The following is a 23,566-nucleotide window of genomic DNA, read 5'->3' as shown; positions in this document are numbered from 1 at the left end:
TCAGGCGTTTCTACCGTTTCAACGAGGAGTGGGAGTCCGCTACTGATCTTCCGTTGACCGTAGTTTCCGTTTCGTGGGCGATCGAAGGCACTGGACTTCCTTCTTTCCGTGAAACTGAATATGTTATACTAATCAATACTAATATTATGAAGAGAGAATGTTTGTTTGTACGGAGGCTAATCTCAGGAACCACTCAACAGATTTAAACAATTCTTTCACCATTAGAAAGCTTATTTCTTCCATAGTACGATGGTTGGGGGATACGCCATGGCAACTACCTTTTCCTCACATTTGCATGCTGCTACCATACAATGGTCATATTTCCTAGAAATTCGTACACTTATAGTTATGGACGCTGAACGACATGACGGTGCGTTGGACAGGTACCATGTACAAGGCGATGGGACTGCAGTAGTGTGTCAGGCTTCGTGCTGAATAGATGTGCAGATGCAAGAACAGCGTGCGTAAATCAAGCGGGCCGTTCGCCGGGATCGCAATTCCAAGAAATATCGTAGAGAGCTTGTGGAAGCTGTGGAGAATGATGTTCTTCCGTAACGAAGCATTACAAGATGAGAAGCAGCATTTCAGCATGGACGTGAAACAAGCAGCGATGTGCAAGACCTGTTAGTGTTCGTACTGATTTGTCACGTGCTGTAGTTACCTAGAGCATGGGCGTGAGCAGGAGATGGACACTACTTGAGTTACAATTTGAAACAGACAATGAGAAACGAAAACCATCCACAAACTTTTATAGGAAGAGCTTCATCTGCGTGCAATTGCATCACGGTAGGTGGAACGTGAACTCACACACGTGCAAAAGTGGACACGGTATGCCACATGCTCTGACCACTTGGTACGCTACCGGCAGGAAGGTGAGTAAATGCTGGAGAGAACAGTGACCATAGATACATTGTGGGCCAAGGCTTATGAACCAGAGCTCGAACGCCGTTCTGCAGAATGGCGACGTGCAAGATCACCACGAAGATAGAAGTTGCGGCAAAACCCTTCCCCCGTGAAGCTGATGGTCATTGTGGCTTATGACGTCAGAGGCGTGATTGCGTGTCACTTCGCTCCACAAGGCACAACGATGACTGCAGAACCTTGCTGCGGAGACAATTACATGGTGCCAATAGGGACAAATTCCCGTATCTTCTCATCAATGTCATCCTTCTCTATGACAACGCCGAGCCCCATGCAGCAGAGACTGAACGGAGGCAACTTCAGCGCTGGAGGTGGTAAGTACTGAAAATCCCGCCATAATCACCGGAACTGTCTCTGTGAGATTATGACCGCATCCCAAAAGTGAAAGAACCATTGCATGGGAGACGATTTGGGACAGGAGGAGCACTGTTAGCACTGTGAAACATTAGTCTTGCAAAATTTACACATGGTGAGGCGACTGGTATCCGACCTCTGCCGCATCGTTGGCAATGTGTTGTGGAAAACTTCTGGACGAATTCTTTGAGAGTTTACCCTGGTTGCTGTTTTCTCTGAGTAGCACAATGGTTGACAAGAGTTTTCTCGTTTTATATCCTACCCCTGGTAAACCTGCTCGCCATCATTCACATCCCACAGCAACTTACGCCCCCCACTCCCATATATATACATTCTTCTGGTAGATTCCACATTCGTGCGAGAAAAGACTTGTTGCCATGACTTATGCCCCAAGCCTCGCATTACAGGTTACCAGTAGCTATCGATGGGGTGCAGCTAATGAAGCGCCACTTCACCTACTTATAAATACGAAATTTTGTTTCAAAAAATGTTTAAACTTTTAATTCCACTCTGGAAATCTCTGTATTGGAAGTAAGTTCAAACTCGGTATTTCTTTGTGCATTATATTCATTTGCCGCCACTAAAGGTAGCGGGGTTATTTTCAGAAGATGTTATTGTATTTTTATAACTTCCTGCTTGCCTTTAGCCTGCAGGCTGAAGATCTTTCCAAAACCGCGATGGATAGTTTTTTAATGGTTGGTTGCCATGGCAACTAAGTAGAGTGCATGCTTGCCTAAAAGCACATTGTAGTCTACTTCATTGACACTGCCAAGAAGTACACTAGCTATTCAGCCAAGGAGCAGACAAGCAATATAATTTAATAAACATCAATAATATATGCTGAAAACTGCATTTCCGACCAGTAGCATCACCTTAGAGAGTGTTAAAGAAAACATGGGCTTCCTCTACGGTAGATTCAGTTCTCTCGTGTTCCGCCAAGAAAGCTAGGAGAGAAGGGAGGTATATCCTTTCTACTTGCGTGGTGAGGGAAGCAAGGAGTTCGGAAAGGTATCCCACCACCACAAGGTCCGGAGTTATCTGCTCAAGGGACTGACATACATGTTGATTCCGCCAGCTACGCTCATACTGACAAGCTTCATATTATGTTCGCGTGGAGCGCTGAGGCATCGCCGTTAACCACGGGAAACCAGACGCATGATACAATTGTCTGAAATTAATATCAAATTGGAAGGTATCCCTCGCTTCAGAAGCCGTAACTACTGTAATGTCACTTCTCTTAACATACTTTTACTACTACACAATGAAAATTTGTACGAAATAAGTGGCAATTGAAAGAAAATTAGGAATGAGCGCCTTTTCACTTAAAAATAAGCATGACCTAAGACCCGCTTTTCTCAGTTTTCATAGGTTTTTCTCAAACTTCGTCCAGACAAACACGTGTGTTGGTGGATCTCTATTCCCGAAATAATAATAATAATAATAATAATAATAATAATAATAATAATAATAATAATAATAATAATAATAATAATAATAATAATATATTATATTATTAATTATTAATTAATTATTAATATTAATATTAATATAATATAATAATAATATATTATATTATAATATATTATATATTATTATTATTATTATTATTATTATTATTATTATTATTATTATTATTATTATTGATGTAAACTCATATGTTCTAGGTACTGATCCCCTGATTTACGCTAAATGCTTGTACATGTTACACCTCAGTGTTTCTTCGTAAATTTTCAGACCATCTGGTATTTAAAAGGTGTTTTACTTACCCCTTCACCTTTCGGACGAACTCTTCAATCTTTCTCGTGGTAGTGACTGGATGAAAACCTTTTACCTTGGGAACACCGTACACACCAATGTCTACATACAGAGATTCACCTTCAGTGTGTGAATGAACTAATCCAGGCTCGTTGGTCAACTTGAATGGACAAAGCCAAAGTGGATATACCTGTAAAAACAAACCAGACACAGTCGATCAGGTAGGGTACCGATCTCTGCACATGGTTATGAGGGTGTTTAGGGGTTGTAGTAAGGATGTAAAGGAGAGTGCATATAAGTCTCTGGTAAGACCCCAACTAGAGTATGGTTCCAGTGTATGGGACCCTCACCAGGATTACCTGATTCAAGAACTGGAAAAAATCCAAAGAAAAGCAGCTCGATTTGTTCTGGGTGATTTCCGACAAAAGAGTAGCGTTACAAAAATGTTGCAATGTTTGGGTTGGGAAGAATTGAGAGAAAGAAGAAGAGCTGCTCGACTAAGTGGTATGTTCCGAGCTGTCAGCGGAGAGATGGCGTGGAATGACATTAGTAGACGAATAGGTTTGAATGGCGTCTATAAAAGTAGGAAAGATCACAATATGAAGATAAAGTTGGAATTCAAGAGGACAAACTGGGGCAAATATTCATTTATAGGAAGGGGAGTTAGGGATTGGAATAACTTACCAAGGGAGATGTTCAATATATTTCCAATTTCTTTGAAATCATTTCGGAAAAGGCTAGGAAAGCAACAGATAGGGAATCTGCCACCTGGGCGACTGCCCTAAATGCAGATCAGTATTGATTGATATAAAAAAAAAACTCAGAAACATTTATTTGCCTGCAAAAAATGAAATATTGTAAGCTTTGATGTTGTTACAGGATCTTTGATTACTCTTTTAAGAAAAAATCCGTATTTAACTGTGGTCTTCTTAAATTTCTCAGTTCATCGATGAGCTTTGGTTCTTTTTCCCAGCACTAAATCTAAACTTGAATTCCCGTACCCCCTAAAATCTGTGGCTCTGGCTTCAGATGTCGCAAAGCTTGCTGCGGTCACATGTCACTTGGAATTAGCAGGTCTCCAGCCCTCACACATTGCCGGTCGTAGAAATAACGACATAAAGTACCACCATCATAAACCATATCATAGCAAAGAAGTGTTTGAAGCACACCCTTATATAAACATATTGCCACAATTTATCCTACTTATAGATGCCGAACGTTTATTTTTTATTTGATTTTTTACGAGTAGCTATTGTTACCCTCTTGCAGGTCTTGGTTTCACGTCGCGCCTTCGGCGACAACACAACTCCACAAAAAAATTCAAATGTTGCACTTGTTGTACTTGTTACACAAATCACAATCTATATTACGGTAAGTATTCGGGAGATAGTGGGTTCGAACCCCACTGTCGGCAGCCCTGAAGGTGGTTTTCCGTTGTTTCCCATTTTCACACCAGGCAAATGCTGGGGCTGTACGTTAATTAAGGCCACGGCCGCTTCCTTCCCACTCCTATCCCCTTCCTGTCCCATCGTCGCCATAAGATCTATCTGTGTCGGTGCGACGTAAAGCAACTTCTAAAAAATCTATATTACGTATCACCAGTGGCGTATCCTGGAATCTCCACCGAGGCATGCAACTAGTAACCATGCAGTAACACAATGCATTAAGTAAATTTCAATTCTACTCAACCTAATTACATGTAGGTGAACTCGAGCCAAACAGTTTTAATGTAAGTTTCTAGATTGAACGTGCGTACACAATTCTTGTTTCCTGTTTATAAATTTGCGAGGGAAGGTAGAGGTCTCCCGGCTTTAACTATTTGAATCTTTTCATCAAATGAACGGCCAGTAAATGGCTTTTCAAAGTGATTTAAAATGATATCCGTTTTAGACTCATCCATCGTGAATACCACAAATGCGCAAAATATAATAAAACATCGAAAACGATGAGTAGCACAGGAACAGCACACAGAGAATGAACTCACTAAGCAGCAAAACACACAATGAATGAACTCGCTAGTTGGCCACAACTCAAGCACTGGAGGTAAGTCACCCCAGTGGTACTGGTCAGTTTCGTCACGTTGAGTTATCGCTGGGGGGTAATCTATGGGTCCCGTTCGCTGTAAACTTGGACATGCCGACTTTCTCTAAGTTGCTAACAGATGGCAGAGGGTAGCACGCGTATGGGGTGACAAAGTCTGACCAAGTTTCAATTTCAGTGACATCATTCGGAGGGTTTCAGAACTATGTCTGCCACCGAATGCAATTTTAAGATTGAATGCCTTACATCCTTAATTCCTTCATTTGCTATCTCTTTCTTTGTAGAGTGGAATAGATGGCGAGACTATATCAGCACCACGCGTAGTCAAGCAACGGAACTAGTACAGCTGCGCGGAGCTTTTGAACTTCTGAGAGATGAAATCGTTAATATTTGACTTGAAACAACCTAAAATCGTACTTCAGACAGTTCTTTGTGTTATCATAACGCATGCAATGAATGCCTTGCATTCAAGGAGAATACGCCCCTGCGTATCACACACTCACTATTTGTAAAAGACTCGCGTACAATTCATAAACGAAACATACGAATGACGATCTTGAAATACACAGTAACGAAGTCTAACGAGTGACCTAGGGATCTCTGTTTCTAATCTGGCAGGAACACCTCATCACATATATCTACTCACAGAATTTTTTTCGGCCGGGCAGCCTTCACCTTTAATCGCAGCTCAGCCGACCGCAACAAAGCATAAACAGGCAGACGCCTCGTTGGCTGTCGCCTCCCCCATCCACCATGCCGTACGTATTCATCCCAGGAATAGACCTTACAATCTCAGAAAGTGACATTTACCAACAGCTCAATGCAGCAGACCCTCAGGTGGTTAATGTATTCAGACCAGACGATTACCGCACCAGGAAGCCTACAGCGCACATCATAATACAAACCAGCGGAGAAGAAGCAGAGCGCCACCTGTTCACCTCAGGAGCAACATTCCGAGGCAAGAACTATTCTGTGATTCCGTCATCGCCGTCAGTCAACACTTCGAACCTTCCAACATTGCCCCAGCAGTCACCATCGCCCCAGGCCAGGCCCAGCTGTGTGCTACGTGGAATCTCTCCGAGTATCGCCGAGCCGGAAATACTCCACGAACTCCGAACTGCAGGCATCCCAGCACAACGGGCCATAAGGATACGCAATAACCACGGACCCACTTACATGGTCCGACTATAGCTGCCATCCGAACCACACGTCCAGCAACTCATCAGCTCAGGAGCTCAAGTATTTGGCCAACATCATAGAGTGGAACCTTCCATTCCCCGCCCAACCACCGTACCCCTGACCACGCACACCCCCCTACCCGACCACCCCCCAATCCAATCCCAGCATATCCACCAGTCTACCTCACCCCTCCCAACATAGCATACATCACCCCGCGACCTCCAACACCTGACCTTCTTCGCATTCCTCATCACCTCTCTCCAACAATGCACAGCTACTCTCCACCTCCTAACCTCATACCTAATTCCAGGCATATCAACCCACCTATGCTAGAGTAACTACACCTACCCATCCCCGCTCCATTTAAGCAACATATAAACCCCCTAATCTCTATGAATGTAAAATAGCTTTAAGATAACATCAATGTAAACACTAAAACTATGATATAATAAAGCACCTCGCCATCTCCTACACATTCACATCCTTTAGCCACCTCCTTCTTCTTCCGTCACATCTCCCCAACCTGCCCGCATCTCTTGGCCAGAGAGAGGGCGACACCCTCTAGGTGGCCCGCCCCACCCCTTCAGGGTGGGGAATGAAAGCATTTGTTGATGATGATGATGAGTGACTTGCCTGGGCCACAAGTTACGAACGGAGCACTTCTCCACTCCCCTATAACGGCTCCAGTCAAATGGATAACATAAAATGGACTAGATACATCAGCAAGAAAATCTGAAACCGTCATCTTCATCCGCAAGTATATTCGAGATGTAATTGAACATTGTGCAGCTGCACCACCGTACGCTGGATGTTGTCGCTCACGCAAAATTTCTAGGACTCACATAAGACTCTAAACTGACATGGACCGGGCGAGTTGGCCGTGCGCGTAGAGGCGCGCGGCTGTGAGCTTGCATCCGGGAGATAGTAGGTTCGAATCCCACTATCGGCAGCCCTGAAGATGGTTTTCCGTGGTTTCCCATTTTCACACCAGGCAAATGCTGGGGCTGTACCTTAATTAAGGCCACGGCCGCTTCCTTCCAACTCCTAGGCCTTTCCTATCCCATCGTCGTCATAAGACCTATCTGTGTCGGTACGACGTAAAGCCCCTAGCAAAAAAAAAAAAAAAAAAAAAAAAACTGACATGGTCTGCTCGACTTATACCAACATTAGAACAAGCATTCAACGTACTTCGAGCCGTTATCCGTACATGGTGGGAAGCACACCCAGGTGTCCTAATAACACATTACCGATCATTGATACGCTCCAAGATCGATTATGGCTCCATCTTCTACCATAACGAAAATCAACGTTCTCTTAATAAACTAGACAAAATACAGTGCCGGTGCATTATAATCTGTTTAGGGGCCATGCCCTCAGCACCAACGAATGCTCTTCTCCTTATAGCATCGGGGCCACCGCTCAGTCTTCGACGCCAGTTCCTCTCAGATAAGTTCTTACTAGTTTACTTCAGGATTTCTCACCAGTTACTCATCATCTCCAAATATGATACTCACGAGACTTCACCCTGCATCAGAATTCACCAAAAATGGCCAAAAAAATGGTCTTTATTACACAGCTACAAATTTCTAATAACGGTTCTACCACCAATTCCACAACGCAGAACATATCATACATATGACTTGCCTTACTCACATAGTCTTATCAATGCCTATTTACCAACTAGCTACAGCCACAAACTCTAGGTGTGACATGAAACTACATCTCAATCATTTTACTCAAGCACAGTGGCCGAACGCTCTCCAAATATTCACCAATGGATCGAACGATCCCACTAAAGCTGCAGTCGGCTGCGCTGTCCAGAAAAATCTGAAACTCAGCAATTCAAGTTGCCTTTTCACTCCTCGATATTTACAGCAGAAGCAGTTTCAATATACCAAGCACTTCCTACGCTGAAGATCTTCAACGTACTGATGCTTTAATAATTTCAGACTCACTCAGTGTCCTCACAATGTTACAGACTCCTTCTGGATATAAGTCTCCAAATATTCACGAACCGAGCTCGATAGCTGCAGTCACTTAAGTGCGGCCAGTGTCCAGTATTCGGGAGATAGTGGGTTCGAACCCCACTGTCGGCAGCCCTGAATATAGTTTTCCGTAGTTTTCCATTTTAACACCAGGAAAATTCTGGGGCTGTACCTTAATTAAGGCCACGGCCGCTTCCTTTCCACTCCTAGCGCCTTCCTGTCCCTTCGTCGCCATGAGACCTATCTGTGTCAATGCGACGTAAAGCAACTTGCAAACAAAAAAAAAATCACGAGATCAACATAATCGGAAAACGTACTGGCCTCAATAGTCATGGGAGAAAACATATTCACTTTCTAGACATGATAAGTCATGATATAATGTCTATAAGTACGGGCCGTGAAAGCATAAATGGCAACATGTTCACTTTCTGTGGATCTCACCACATAGAATATGGTAATTCAAAATAATGAATATGTTGATCAGTTAGCCAAAGAAGCGGCCCAAAACGGACCACATTTCGGTATTCCCATACATCCCCTCCCCTGATTATATCCCACAGATTAAATAACGATTACTACACGTTTGGAACGAGATCTAGATGAAGAGAAACCAACAACGAGGACATCGGTATTATCTGCGCACTTTTTATCGATAGATTTGTGTACGGGTTTGAGGAGTAAGGAGGGAGCAATTCCGGTTCCGTAAGTACTGCCAACTGAATGAAAATGAAATCTGAATTGAATCGATAATATGATCGATCGATATGAATTTTGCTAAACCTTTGCTACCTTAAGCCAACAACTGTGTCACACACACATTACATAACATTATATAACATGTAAATAACAACAGTACTAGTACGTAAAGTGTACGCCAGATGTCGCATAGCGATGCATAAGCGATTCATAGTTTGTGTTTCAAAGGTTGCCAGTACGAATCTCGAAGATTGCCGAGGTCGACCAATTCAGCACTAGGGTGTAAATCTATCCAGAAAAGGTGAACAGAAGACTTATCACCTTACCTCACCTCACTAATACGTATGCGATTCAATCATGGATCCTCCACTAAACATCTATTTAGAATTGGTATCATCAAAATAAAAATCCACAGCCTGTTTCCAGTCATTTGACCGGGTCAGGAATGGAATGAATGAAGCCCCAATCTAGCGGCGAGGATAGAAACTGTGCCGTCTGCCAAAGCCTGTCGCACTCCTCTGAGGCAATCATTAATGACTGACAGATGAAATGAAATTATATTGGAGGGTGTTGCTGGAATGAAAGATGACAGGGAAAAACGCAGTACCCAGAGAAAAACCTGTCCTGCCTCCGCTTTGTACAGCACAAATCTGACATGAGGTGACCGGGACTTGAACCACGGAACCCAGCGGTGAGAGGCCGACGCGCTGCTGCCTGAGCCACGGAGGCTTATAATCAACTCCCCATATTGCTCCTGTGACGGCCAGTCGTTCTTCGCTTACTCATTACATCGAATCCAACAAATTACATTACTGAAGGGACGTCAGCAGTTTCAGCAACAAACATTCAGTGCCTTCTCGCTTCAAGAGAGAAAAATGTACCAAGCTATAATAAAATATTTAACTGATATTAACTTTCAAATGTGGTGCTAAGTGCAGAAAATTCCTAACACACCGAGCAAGTGGCTGCGCGGTTTGAGTCACGTAGCTATTAATCTTGTATTCGGGAGATAGCGAGCTCGAACCCCACTGTCGGCAGCCCTGAACTTGGTATACCGTGGTTTCCCCATTTTCATACCAGGAAAATTCCGGAGCTGTACATTAATTAAGGCCACGGTCACTTTCTTCCCACACTTAACCCATCGTGTCGGTGCGACTAAAGTAAATTATTAAATAAATCCTAACCACCCATTCAAATACCGCGTTTGAAGTCCGCCTCTGTGGTGTAGTGGTTAGTGTGATCCGCTGCCATCCCCGGAGGCCCGGGTTCGATTCCCGGTTCTGACACGAAATTTGAAAAGTGGTACGAGGGCTGGAACGGGTTCCACTCAGCCTCGGGAGGTCAATTGAGTAGAGGGGGATTCGATTCCCACCTCAGCCATCCTGAAAGTGGTTTTCCGTGGTTTCCCCCTTCTCCTCCAGGCAAATGCCGGGATGGTACGTAACTTAAGGACACGGCCGCTCTTTCTTGTCTCTCCCTTCTAGTCTTCCCATCCCCTCACAAGGTCCCAGTTCAGCATAGCAGGTAAGGCTGCCTGGGAGAGGTAGTGGTCCTCCTCCCCAGTTGTATCCCCCGATCCAAATTCTCAAGCTCCAGGACACTGCCCTTGAGGCGGAAGAGGTGGAATCCCTCGCTGAGTCCAAGGGACAAAACAACCCTGGAGGGTAAACAGATTAAGAAAGAAAGAATAAAACGAACAGCGCCCATTATAAATTTTCAGCTCTGCAGGTAAATAAAATTGCGTGGGGTTCGTTATTCATTTTCTCACCTTTTCATTTAATCATTCACTGTTTGTGAGAGGAACAAAATTATACCGTATATGTAGAATGATTTAACATATCTTGTATAAAATAGTATGTACTTCACTGTATGGTCAACAGGGCCTAAAGCGTCCGGCTCCATGACTAAATGGTTAGCGTGCTGGCCTTTGGCCACAGGGGTCCCGGGTTCGATTCCCGGCAGGGTCGGGAATTTTAGCCTTAATTGGTTAATTTCGTTGGCACGGGGGCTGGGTGTATGTGTCGTCTTCATCATCATTTCATCCTAATCACGACGCGTAGGTCGGCTACGGGTGTCAAATCAAAAGACCTGCGTCTGGCGAGCCGAACTTGTCCTCGGACACTCCCGGCACTAAAATCCATACACAATTCATTCTATAGGGCCTAAAGCCAGTGAATAAAAGAACAACGGTTCATTTACCCTAATCATAAACACTGATGAGAATCTCCCATTTGGTGGGCTCACGGGCTCAAAGATTGCCAACTAAAATTATACTCTGCCTACTCGAATACAGGACATTTCTCGAAATATATTAAGGTACAAATAACTTCCCTGAATTAAAATATGTCCGAAGTTCTATAAGCACTCAACAATTCATTTCCTAAGCGTCTACTGGCATCCGGCACAAGTCCCATCGTACTAGTCCCTTTAAACTTAATTGACTTTGATCCTGGCAAATCCAGACGTAGAGATGCCTCCAAACTAATGAAGAAACAGAGCATCGCCTCCTGGGCTCTGAGGCTTTCATACCGCCACACATGTGCGTCTTGATTATGGCTGACTGGGTCAAAACTACCTGGTGCCTCACAACTCGCGGAACAACTTTATATCCTCAGAGAAGTGGCGGCTCGTGGATATCAGCAGTGGGGAACGCGCCTTAGTTTCTTTTTTTTGCTATTTGCTTTACATCGCACCGACACAGATAGGTCTTATGGCGACGATGGGACAGGAAAGGCCTAGGAATGGAAAGGAAGCAGCCCCAGCATTTGCCTGGTGTGAAAATGGGAAACCACGGAAAACCATCTTGAGGGCTACCGACAGTGGGGTTCGAACCCACTATCTCCCGGATGCGAGCTCACAGCTGCGCGCTCTTAACCGCACGGCCAATTCGCCCGGTCCTTAGTTTCATAATTTCACAAATATTTCAAGTTCTTCAAACCATTTTATCAAGATACACACTTCGAACACTATACGGTGCAATGCATATACAATTATTTTGATTATTATTATGATGATGATGATGATTATTATTATTATTAATGCAATTTAGTACTATCTTGTACTAAATGAAGGTACATACCGTCATCCTCTCATCACGTTCTGGACCAGCGGTTACCGTTTTTGGTTGCTCTACAGGAGGTCCCGCGTTTGATGCCCAACTCAGCCAGAGAAATATGAAGCATTGATAGCATTTGGTTCGTGCTACCCCATCCTCGACATAAGAAGTAGAAAACCACCTAATGCTGTGGGTGGAAGAACGTAGAAGAACTGACCACCCTGCCGCAAGTAAAGTCCTACACAGGATGCCTATTCTCTGCGTGTCTCTTGTTCCGATTCCTGGCGCTCAGTATGAAGATACTTGCTGAGAAATTTCCAACGTCTCGCGGAAAGGTTATTTCTATTTCACAATTTCACAATAAAATCACGACACTTTTCCCTAGCATAATTAACATGAACAGATGGTTTGATACTTAATTCAATTATTTACACATACCTAATTCACCAACCCTAATTTCTATAGACAAAATCCATTCGCCGCTTTTTCAATTTCACAAATTTGTCCAACACTTTCTTGTTAAAGTGCTTTTAGACATCACTGCCAAAGCGTTCAACCTCTCGTTTTTCATTGTGTTCGTAAGAAACGATTTTATGCGTTTCACTGTGCAGAAACATCTTTCTGATTCAGCCGTTGTCATGGGACTGGTAATGATAATTTTGAGAAGTTTATGAACTTCACTAAAACAACTGACAACCTGCGAATTTTCCCTCAGAAATTGAAACAAATTAATTGCTCCTCTAATACTCCGGAAATCTTCTCTTCGGTACATAACTTGAAGTTCCGTTTTGAGTTTATCTCTTTCAAGCATGGGTTAAAATGAACAGACATGGTTAAAAGATTCCTGTGGGAACTTGGTAGAATGTGCCTCAAAGTGAACATCATTCAATAAAAGAGAAACTTCCAAATGGCCAGTAAACGAAAAATCTCTCTCTTACTTGCATTGAAACCACGTCGCATATTTCTTTGGCTGACACTATTCGTCTACTATGTGGAGAAATATCATCTTTTTTCCTCTTTCGATCCGGTTCTGGAATGTTTTGTTCAATTTCCCTGGGAATTATATCAACTTGTGCTCTTTCTCTCATTACGTGTTTTTCGACAGAATCAATGTAATTTCTTATTTCAGCACTATCTTTATTTCGGGACTGAATTTGATTATATAGAAGATCAACGCGAGGAAATAGACTATGGAACACATATAGCCAGAAAATAAATTAAGGATCAAAAAGAATGCGTCTTAAGCCACTTACTTCATTTAATGTGATCTTGTTTGTACATTTCTCTTCAATTTCTTCAAGGCAATCTATTAGATTTTCTCTGTTTCGTACACCACGTTCATAGTTCTTATGTTATAATTCCAGCATGTGAGTACAACTTTCGGCATTTTCTTCTTAACGATGTTTTCGAGGAAATCTGATCTCTGAGATGAATTCGAAAAGAATCCAGGTCTCGCTGATAAATTTGAAAAGAAAATCCTCACTTTAGGAATATGATTTGTTGATTGTTCCATGATAAGGTTAAGTTTATTGGCATAGTAATGTACGTAATATGCGTACGGATAGTGCTCACGAACCTTTGCCTGAACTCCACCAAGAGACCCGCTAAAAACATGGGCTCCATCATAGCTCTGTGCAATCAACTTATCGCGAGAATGGCCTACCAGGGGATTAATCTGTTCCAGTAAGGTTTCTGTTATTCCACTCGCCGATTTGTCAGATGGATAAAAGAATCCCCAGAATCTTTCATGTACCGAGGCGTCGTGAAGGTATCTTAAAAGAATGACCAACTGACAATGGTTCGAGATGTCGGTTGTTTCATCACACTGTATGCCAAGAAATTCATCATCTTTAATCTGTTGAGATATTTCCTCCCTACAAACTGCCAGCATGGAACTTAAAGTGTCATTTTGAATCATCTTTGACGTTCCTTTAAATACACTGGCTGTTTGTAATTGTTGCTTCATTACGCTATCCAGATCAGCCGTGAAGTTAACTAATCCCTTAAATACACCTGGATTTAAAGAATTATCTTCTTCATTGTGGCCTCAGAGCGGCAATTCAAATTCCGCACAAAAAAGTACGTAAGTGATTAGTCTCTTTAATATTTGCCTGTTCTTGTCCACGATCGAATTAGGTTTACGAATAGTTTCCCTGTAGTGATCATTTAAACAGGACACGACATTTACTTTACCAAGCATTTCAATGTCCACTAATGATATCTATGTTCTTAGGATCTTTCATGCTTTTTAATTTTCTCCTTAAAAATGCTTGATATCACTTACCCCTATGGTGATCCATTTATCTCATTTGCTAGAACGGGAGAATAGCAGGCAAGGAAAGCAATAAAAAGTTTCTGAGATATCACTTCCACATATCCACGGATTCTTGTTATATACATCAGGAGAATTAATTTGTCTTTGGAAACCCCTATTTTCATTTTTCTTGGTCTCCGATTTTTTCAACGAGAAGTCTGGTGTCAGCTTACCACACTCCTTCAGTTCGACTTTCTTCTAGATAATAATAATAATAATAATAATAATAATAATAATAATAATAATAATAATAATAATAATAATAATAATAATAATAATAATAATAATAATAATAATAATAATAATGTTATTTGCTTTACGTAAAATGAAAATGTTAAAGGTCCACCTTTTCAATACCATGAATGTTTATTGATGTGAATATATATCACATGACGTCTAGAGAAGGTTGGTACTAGTTTCAACGCTCATTGCGTGTCATCATCAGCTAACAAATCAATTGAGCAAAATTCAACTTATCGAATAGCAATATATAACATATGATAGCACCTACCAGACAAATGTTAAACTATGACTAGTTGAAATATAACACACATGACAGCAAATACAAGGATTAATGTTGAAGAGTCCCTCCTTTCAACCTCTATGCCATCACGCTACTCAAGGTTTCCACGTTTCCATACTGAACTGGGAATCGTGACGTTAATTCAAATTATGATCTTCACAAGACCACATTGATGGCTTCAAAACCATCTGAATTAAGCCTGTTAATTACCACAACTTAAGAATACAAGATTATTCTTCCCACTGATAACATATGAGGCCTTATGTTGTATGCACTTCAAGCTGGACTATTCTCTTGTTTATCAAGACTCAACAACTGGGATAACTTCTCAAAAATGTTATGTTTTACAGTCAGACACACGACATCATTTCAACTGGTTATAATCTAACAGTGGCTTTATAGGTGCTGTCATATATTTTAGATGGTTATACGCACCATACTGCACCCATAAGCGAATTTGGGCTAATTTAATTCACAATTAAATTGAATATTTCACATATGAGATACCACAGTGAGGCTGTGAAACTAGCAGTCACAAAGGAACTTTCTGGCGCCAGTCAGACGGCGAGAGAATCCATGAAACTCTTCTCTAGGCACGACCAAATGGTAAACCATCCTTCCAATAAATTTTATGACACCGCCTGGGAGCGGCGACTTGCTGGTCGTTCTCACAAGAAAAGCACGCGTTGAAGCCTGACCTACTTGGCCAGGACAATAGAGGACAACGACTATAACCGCCAATCCTTGGGAGGAAGCGGATGCACCCACGTTTGGAAGGGCGCGAAAGTCTCAGCCAATCAGAAAATTCTAAATTTGAATGAGCCGTCATATCGGGAAATCTACAGTCAGTATCTCACGATCTGAAGCCCGATGTGGTAGTGAAAAACAGTGTCCTGACTTCTTTATAATATTTGGTGAATTATCAGTACCAATCTGTGGTTAATTAGTGCCTAAGATTTAAAATTCAACTTCACACGGAGGAGTAATAGGATCTAGAAGAAGGAGCTGTCATGGCAGGATGAGGCCATCCACCGGAAGAAAATAACACCAGTGACGCGCGCAGTCGTGTGGATTATCCTATGATCATTTCCCGCGGCGCAATATCACATGTGAGTCGGACAAAATTTAGGAAGTTTTGCATATAAATTTTGAAAACCATAACCTACAGATGTACGAGAAAGCGCTCCCGAGGACTAGATTATTACGCCACATCCCTTCCACGGAACTATTTTCCAGGTGGTGGGAGGAATTTCTACAAAACCCAGCGACCACAGGGTCGAGCTCTCAGTGTTTCTGGAATTCGCAGTCGTTTCTGAATTCTCAGTCGTTCTGAATTCTCAGTGTTTTGAATTCTCAGTGTTTGAGTCAATTCTCAGTCGTTCAGAATTCTCAGTGTTTAAGTCAATTCTCAGTCGTTCGGAATTCTCAGTGTTTTGAGTCATTCTCAGTGTCTTCAGAGTTCTCAGTTCTCAGTTATTGTCTTGAGTACTTTTAGTGTTACTTCAGTATTCTCAGTGAATTTACGTTCGACAGAGTGACAGAGTGTATCAGCAAATGCATTTAGTCAGCTTTATTTTGGCTGGTAAGAAAGCGATTAGACACTTGTAGGCATTTTTAGAAAGCTTTGTATTATTTACTTGGGAGAATAGCATTTCAGAAAATGAACATTTTCACAGACTTTTACTGTAAATTCAGGGAGAGTAGGCAAGAATTATACTTTCAACTCAAATGAACTCACATTACTAGTCGAGGGAAACAAGTCCATGTTTTCCAGCATATTTACATAAAAACATTTCTAACCAGCGGGGAGTGTTACATGTGAGATCAGTATAAAATTTTCTCCACAACATAAACTGTATTTTAGCTTGTTTCTACCATTCTACAAACTGTTTGGCAAGCGAGATGTTTACGGGGAGAAACCAGTAAAGACAGACAGGAAGGTGATTGACTTTCTTCAATGGAGACCGCAATAGTCAACCTTGAGGAGACAGTTATGTCCCAGTAGGGTGAATGTACTGTAAGCTGTAGTGTAAACAGAGCTGAGGGATCGGCGAGCAGGCCAGCAGGTGTTTTGCAGGTAGATAGCGAGGCGATCATCTTTCTACACAACAGGCAGGAGTCTGCAGTGGCATTTCTAACTTTCACTGGAGTGAGAGAAATACGAGTGTTTTACGCTAATATAAACGTGTGTCACGGCATGGCAAGAATGTGTCAAATTTGCGTGTGTAATAATCTGGAATACCACATCAGCTTGAAGATGGAATTCTAATTTCCAACATGACCGGGGCCGGTGGGTGAACCGACCTGCCTCCACCATCACAGGTATGAGCATCATTATAATGTAAATAAATATGTAGGACCGTGGCAAAATCGATGATCAATGTAGTTTAGGGTACTAGGTAGGGTTGTAAATAATTCACAGTTTTATAATACTGCTAATGATAATATTAATAATATAATAATAATAGTAATAATAATAATAATAATAATAATAATAATAATGTTTATGTTGCACTTTCAGATAGGCTTATTTTGTGCACTTTGTTTAAGTAGATGTTTGTTTGCGTGTATTTATGTTTGATTTTGTAGTATGTCACTTTGACAGTTAGGCAGCTTTGATATTGGATCTACGAGTGTAATGTCAGTTTATTATTATTATTCATCATGATTTTAGATCGTTGGTTTTGAGTCGATTTTGTTGGAGTTTGATCTTATAGACGCCGTCGCGATGATTTCAATGTTTATTTTGCTATTTTTGCGCTTTCAGCTTGTTTTATGTTGCGGAATCATCCTTCTGATGACCGGTTTTGATTGTACTTATCCCGCGTATTTTGCGACGATTTTTGGTAGACGCGAATTTTTATTTCTGGGTAGTTGCAGTGGCGCATGTTTCAACATTTGTGTTTTGAGAGGCAATCTCGTCATTCTTTGTTTTGATAGAAACGGTGAGCGCCATTGATGAGTCAGCTCTGTGATTTTTGTGATGTGTTAACAGTGAATGATCGAGAGATCGAGCTAGATGATTAATATCCCTGATGATCTACGTTGATGATGGAAATATGATATTGGGACCATGTTTTGAATTGTCGTAAGAAGCCGTAATGTGCACGACAGATATTTGTGCCCGCCGGATACGAGCGAGGCTGTGTTGTGAGAATAATGAATAATAATGACGTCGTGAACTAATGAGTAAAAAGAATTGTGAAATAAAGAGTTTAACCACGTGTGTTAAATGTGTTACGACATGGGTTACGATACTACAGGCAGGAGCCTGTATTTGTTTAAATAATTCCAGGGAAAGTAGATGCTCGATAAAAAATGCTAGCCAGTGTACAACGTGAACAGAGCGACGAGTCAATGTGTTTTGAATATTTATGTAGAGTCACGATTGACGTGAAGTAACAGTAATTTGTCCGTCAAGGTTAAATAATATCATGTCCAGACATTTATCGTCTGAAATTTGAGATTGCCGTCAAATTCGCAATATTTCATTTTGCTACTCGCAGTGGGGTATGTTTTTCTGGTGACTCCGAGTTTGTTTTGCGCATTTCTATCTTTTTAATTTCCAGTAGGCCGCGATGGTGGGATCTAGTTTGCTTATTTGTTTTCTTTTCTGTTTGTACCTTTTACCGTTTATTTGTAGGACGCAAGCGTATGTGAATTATTTATATTTGATGTGTTGTAAATAGATAAGTGTAGCTAGGCTAGTTTTTTTTGATCTCTGTATTTTTTTTTCTTGTCGGAGCAGTGTTTCTCCGTTAATCAACGTAATGATGTAAATACCATTTCAGATGTTAGGTTTATTGGATCATCGATTATGTCACAGTCGAAATGGTAGTGGTATGCTCATACCAGGCATCTAAGTAATTACCAAACTTTCTTTTCAAATCCACTACATTTTTATTTTGAAATGAAGCGATCTTTAAATAAACCAATTGTATAAAACTGCCGCAATAAATGGTAAATAAGATGGCATCTGCCTCCATCTAGTGGTGATACCACGAATATGAATTAATAATGAAACGCAGTCAGCGGCAAAAGTCAATAGAAATTTTAATGTACAAGGATCGCTATCATTTGATAATGTTAACATCAGGCATTTGGCCTAAATTTCTGTTTATTTTAAGAAGTCCAGTCTATCACAGACATGCAAATGAAGTTTAAAATTTAGATGAGTGGTTGGATACACTCAGAGTGATGTTTCGATAATTAATTTGGTTTAATCATGAAGTTTTGTATAAGACAATGGTTATGTCGGAAATGAAGTGTTCATGGTTGTTCTGTTTTCTTCGAATTTATTCCTTAAGTAATACACTTGCTTAGTGCAGTCCATGATTATTTAAATTTGGGTATTTTACCAAATGAGCAACAGGTGTTAAACATTTTATAACTCCTATAAGTCAGTGGTTTGATGGCATAACAGAATTTAATTTTACTTTATTGTGAGTCAACTATTTTAAATTTATTTGGGAGATATCTTTCTCCGTAATATAATTTGTGTATTTCAAGAAGGTGGTTTTTCTGACCAGAGTTAAACTGAGTCATTTTATTTAACTTGAAGACAGTGTCAACAGAGTCTGGTATATTTTAATTAAGGTGGTTTGACCTTCAGTCAGTTTACTTAGGCAGTTTACGATTGTTTGCAAGGCAGATCCTTACTCTTTAATATTTTATTAGTCACTGTTATTTCATTTGTTTACATTTTTTTCACTAGTTCAATTTACGTTCAATTTTCGCACTTTGCTTTTGTTTAATAAATCAGTCGTTTATTTTAAATTTTTAATTCAGTCTTGGGTACCGTCATTTTAGTTAGTTTACCCCTTCTTTTCATTCCCTCACTCCTTTATCAGCGGGTGGCCTCTCCGGGGATAACGGACGGGCACGACTGAGGAAGAAGAGTCTACATGCAGCGGTGAGTATATTTACATGTCATTTATTACAGGAGCAGCCGGCGCACAGAAGAAAGAAGAGATCACCGCAGTTGTTGCCTTTAAAAGGGCACAATACCCTCATCATTTTAACGTTGTATTTAAAATTTGCCTTAGTTGGTTGTATATATAGATACGCCTTGTGTTCTACAAACCTCAAGCTGGACTACTTTCTCGTGTATCATACCCTAACTATTGTTACCTTTTCTGTTTTGATTTCATTGTTTTAACTTTTGACAATTTAGCTTTTAACATTAATCCTCGTATTTGCTGTCATGTGTTTTATATTTCAACTAGTCATAGTTTAACATTTGTCTCGTAGTGCTAACATGTGTTATATATTGCTATTCGATAAGTTGAATTTTGATAATTTTGATAATTTTAATAATAATAATAATAATGTTATTTGCTTTACGTCCCACTAACTACTTTCGGAGACGCCGAGGTGCCGGAATTTAGTACCGCGGGAGTTCTTTTACGAGCCAGTAAATCTACCGACACGGGGCTGTCGTATTTGAGCACCTTCAAATAACACCGGACTGAGCCAGGATCGAACCTGCCAAGTTGGGGTTAGAAGGCCAGCGCCTTAACCATCTGAGCCACTCAGCCCGGCAAGTTGAATTTTGCTCAATTGATTTGTTGGCTGATGATGACGCGCAATGAGCGTCGAAACTAGTACCAACCTTCTCTAGACGTTATGTGATATATATTCATATCAATAAACATTCATGGTATTGAAAAGGTGGACCTTTAACATTTTCATTTTACTGTAATCCCAGTTCAATACGGAACAAAATGAAGTTTCTAACTTTCAATTTGTTTTACGTCCCACTAACTACTTTTACGGGCTTCGGAGACGCTGAGGTGCCGGAATTTAGTCCCGCAGTAGTTCTTTTACGTGCCTGTAAATCTACCGACACGAGGCTGTCATATTTGAGCACCTTCAAATACCACCGGACTGAGCCAGGATCGAACTTGCCAAGTTGGGGTTAGAAGGCCAGCGCCTTAACCGTCTGAACCACTCAGCCTGGCGAAGTCTTCTAGATAGAAAGAGAAGAAAACGTCAGTTCTTTAATATGTTCGACGGTAATCATACTGTACAAAGTGCAAACATAACACTACGCCTACATATAAATCACAACCTTTCTCCTAATTTCACCATGACCGAGCTCGATAGCTGCAGTCGCTTAAGTGCGGCCAGTATCCAGTATTCGGGAGATAGTAGGTTCGAACCCCACTGTCGACAGCCCTGAAAATGGTTTTCCGTGGTTTCCCATTTTCACACCAGGCAAATGCTGGGGCTGTACCTTAATTAAGGCCACGGCCGCTTCCTTCTCACTCCTAGCCCTTCCTTATCCCATCGTCGCCATAAGACCTATCTGTGTCGGTGCGACGTAAAGCAACTAGCAAAAAAAAAAAAAAAAGTCACCTTGTCACAGTCACCTCATGAGATCATTCATCAACACAAAGCTAAACATCGCGCTCTCCAGTGAGTATGACCAACGTGAGACAAGTACGAGGAGACAGTAGTTACAGTCGTTACAGTTTCGTTAGTTAATAATCCTAAAAATTACAAGATTATTTTAAATATATACCGGCACATTTAACTCAGGTAAGTGCCTCAGTAAAATAGTTCCTGGTTTTAGGAGAGAAATGGCACAAACTGACCCCTGTTAAATAGAAATCAAAACGCCAATGTTTCGGGTAGGTTGGCTAAAATGATAGGCCGCGGCAGAAACGCGCCGGAATCTCCTTTAGAACAGTCAAAGCCTACTAGATACTAGAAGGCCTGGACAGAAAGCCAATTTCTTGCATTAAAAACGGGGTAATAGTTTTTCTCTTTTCCACCGCTAGGTTCGCGTTTATGTTCTGTTGTTTGGCGTGAATTCTATGATGATGTGTGTTACTGCAACATGTTTTATGAGAAGAAATAATATATTAAACTTTATTTTATACGGTAAGGTCTTATCTAACGTGAAATATGAAGAGTTTTGTCGTTTTTTAATTTATTTGGTCTCACGATTTGCAATATATGGATGGTTGCTGAGATGCATTTACAGTAACATTTGTTTAGTTATGTGCTTCCAAATTATCGTCAAGGTGATGGTGGTGATTATTGTTTTAAGAGGAAGTACAACTAGGCAACCATCCTCTATATAACACTAATCAGAGAGAAAAACTGGAAGGGGTCCGACACTTCGAAAAATGAAAGTATCGGCCAAAGGAAGACAAGGGCCACGAAGGGCGTGAAAAAAAAAGACTGCCTAGTCATCGGAAACCTAATGGCGTAGGGGTCGGCAAAGAACTAGAGTTGACCAAGGAAGGTCGGATAGGATAGATGAAAGTCAGGAGCCTGGCACAAGTAAGTGGAAGAAATGCCAGGACACAGTTAAGGGCCCCGTGGTTGTCAACACACGTTCAAAATTTCAGAGCTCCTGGAGCCAATTACCGTCAAGTTTTTCTTTCCATTCTGTAGGTTAAGATGGTTTATTGCCGGGCTGAGTGAGTCAGACGGTTGAGGCGCTGGCCTTCCGACCCCAACTTGGCAGGTTCGATCCTGGCTCAATCCGGTGGTATTTTAAGGTGCTCAAATACTTCAGCCTCCTGCCGGTAGATTTACTGGCACGTAAAAGAACTCCTGCGGGACACAATTCCGGCACCTCGGCGTCTCCGAAAACCGAAAAAGTAGTTAGTGGGACGTAAAGCCAATAACATTATTTATTATTAACATTATTATGATGGTTAATTTTGCGTGCCTAACTGCACAGCTGACACAGCGAAGAAATATACACAAATATAAATTTTCATCTTTTTCCTAAAGATCCGAGTTTACGGGAGAAATGGAGGCCTGCTATTTCTGGACAGGGCAGCAGAAAAGTATCTCTTCCGGCTCCTAATGATAACTCCAGAACAGGTAGGTTGCACTTTGTCGAATCAGATTACGCTGTAAGTACTGTGAGGGGAATTCTGCCTCCCCGACAAAGTACCGATGCAAATTCTTCTTATTACAAATGTATTAATATTTACAACGCGGGCGTTAGGATATCTAGGAAAATGTAAACTTGTCCGAAACCTGAAATTCCTTACCGCTCCAAAGTTTAAAGGGACGTTTCAGTGCCGCGACTGTGATCAAGCACACATCACATACGTTATACTTACATTTTTCAGGCCTGTTCTTGATAATAATGCAAAGAAAGTGACTAATGACTGTGATTTATTAAACAAATTCAAGAGCAAGCCTCTGAGCAGAAAAGTGTTGAAATTATAGAATTAGGGAAAAATCGGGTCAGTGCTTCTATTTAGGCTTATTTCCCTATTCTTTACTCCTTTGTGATAAACAAGTGCAAAATGAAAGAACTCTATGAAGTGTAGTGTGTTCTAAGTTGTTTTGTATATTTATATCTCATTCACACCGGGCATAATGATAATAAAAATGTATTATTTCGCGTTATTGTATGAATCTTCAATATAAAGATATAGACAGAACACGAGAACAACAGAACATAAACGCGATCCAAGCGGCCATTGCCTGAACTACATCCTTCGCCCAGAAATGTGTCGGCTTGTCCAGGCCTTCTATTATAGCGTAGGCAACGGAACAGCACACCTCTACTGTGCCTCTGATTGGCTCCCTCAACGTCAGTCAAGCGATTCTCGGAGTGTTTGGTCCGCTATGAGAGAGCGCCCTCCTGCGCAGGGCCAACAGCGCATCGGGCCTCAGTACAGTACAATTCGCGCCCTTGATAATTAATCTCATAGTAAAATATTTTCCTCGTTAACATTTAAGATTAAAATTCACGAATTTAATGGAGCCCC

At 41.2% G+C, this 23,566-nt stretch overlaps 1 protein-coding gene across 2 annotated transcripts in view; it reads right to left on the bottom strand.

The window, feature by feature from the left end:
- The window catches only part of LOC136862919 (delta(24)-sterol reductase), a 181,744-nt gene that overhangs the window by 15,520 nt on the left and 142,658 nt on the right, over positions 1 to 23,566 (bottom strand). For both annotated transcript variants that reach the window (XM_067139201.2, XM_067139200.2), the window contains exon 9: positions 3,042 to 3,220. In XM_067139201.2, coding sequence (XP_066995302.2) covers positions 3,042 to 3,220 — 179 coding nt within the window. The remainder of the gene's footprint in view (positions 1 to 3,041; positions 3,221 to 23,566) is intronic.

The sequence above is a fragment of the Anabrus simplex genome, chromosome 2 (assembly GCF_040414725.1).
Source record: "Anabrus simplex isolate iqAnaSimp1 chromosome 2, ASM4041472v1, whole genome shotgun sequence".
In the NCBI taxonomy this organism is placed as follows: Eukaryota; Metazoa; Arthropoda; class Insecta; order Orthoptera; family Tettigoniidae; genus Anabrus; species Anabrus simplex.
This window is presented reverse-complemented; position numbering and strand designations above follow the sequence as displayed.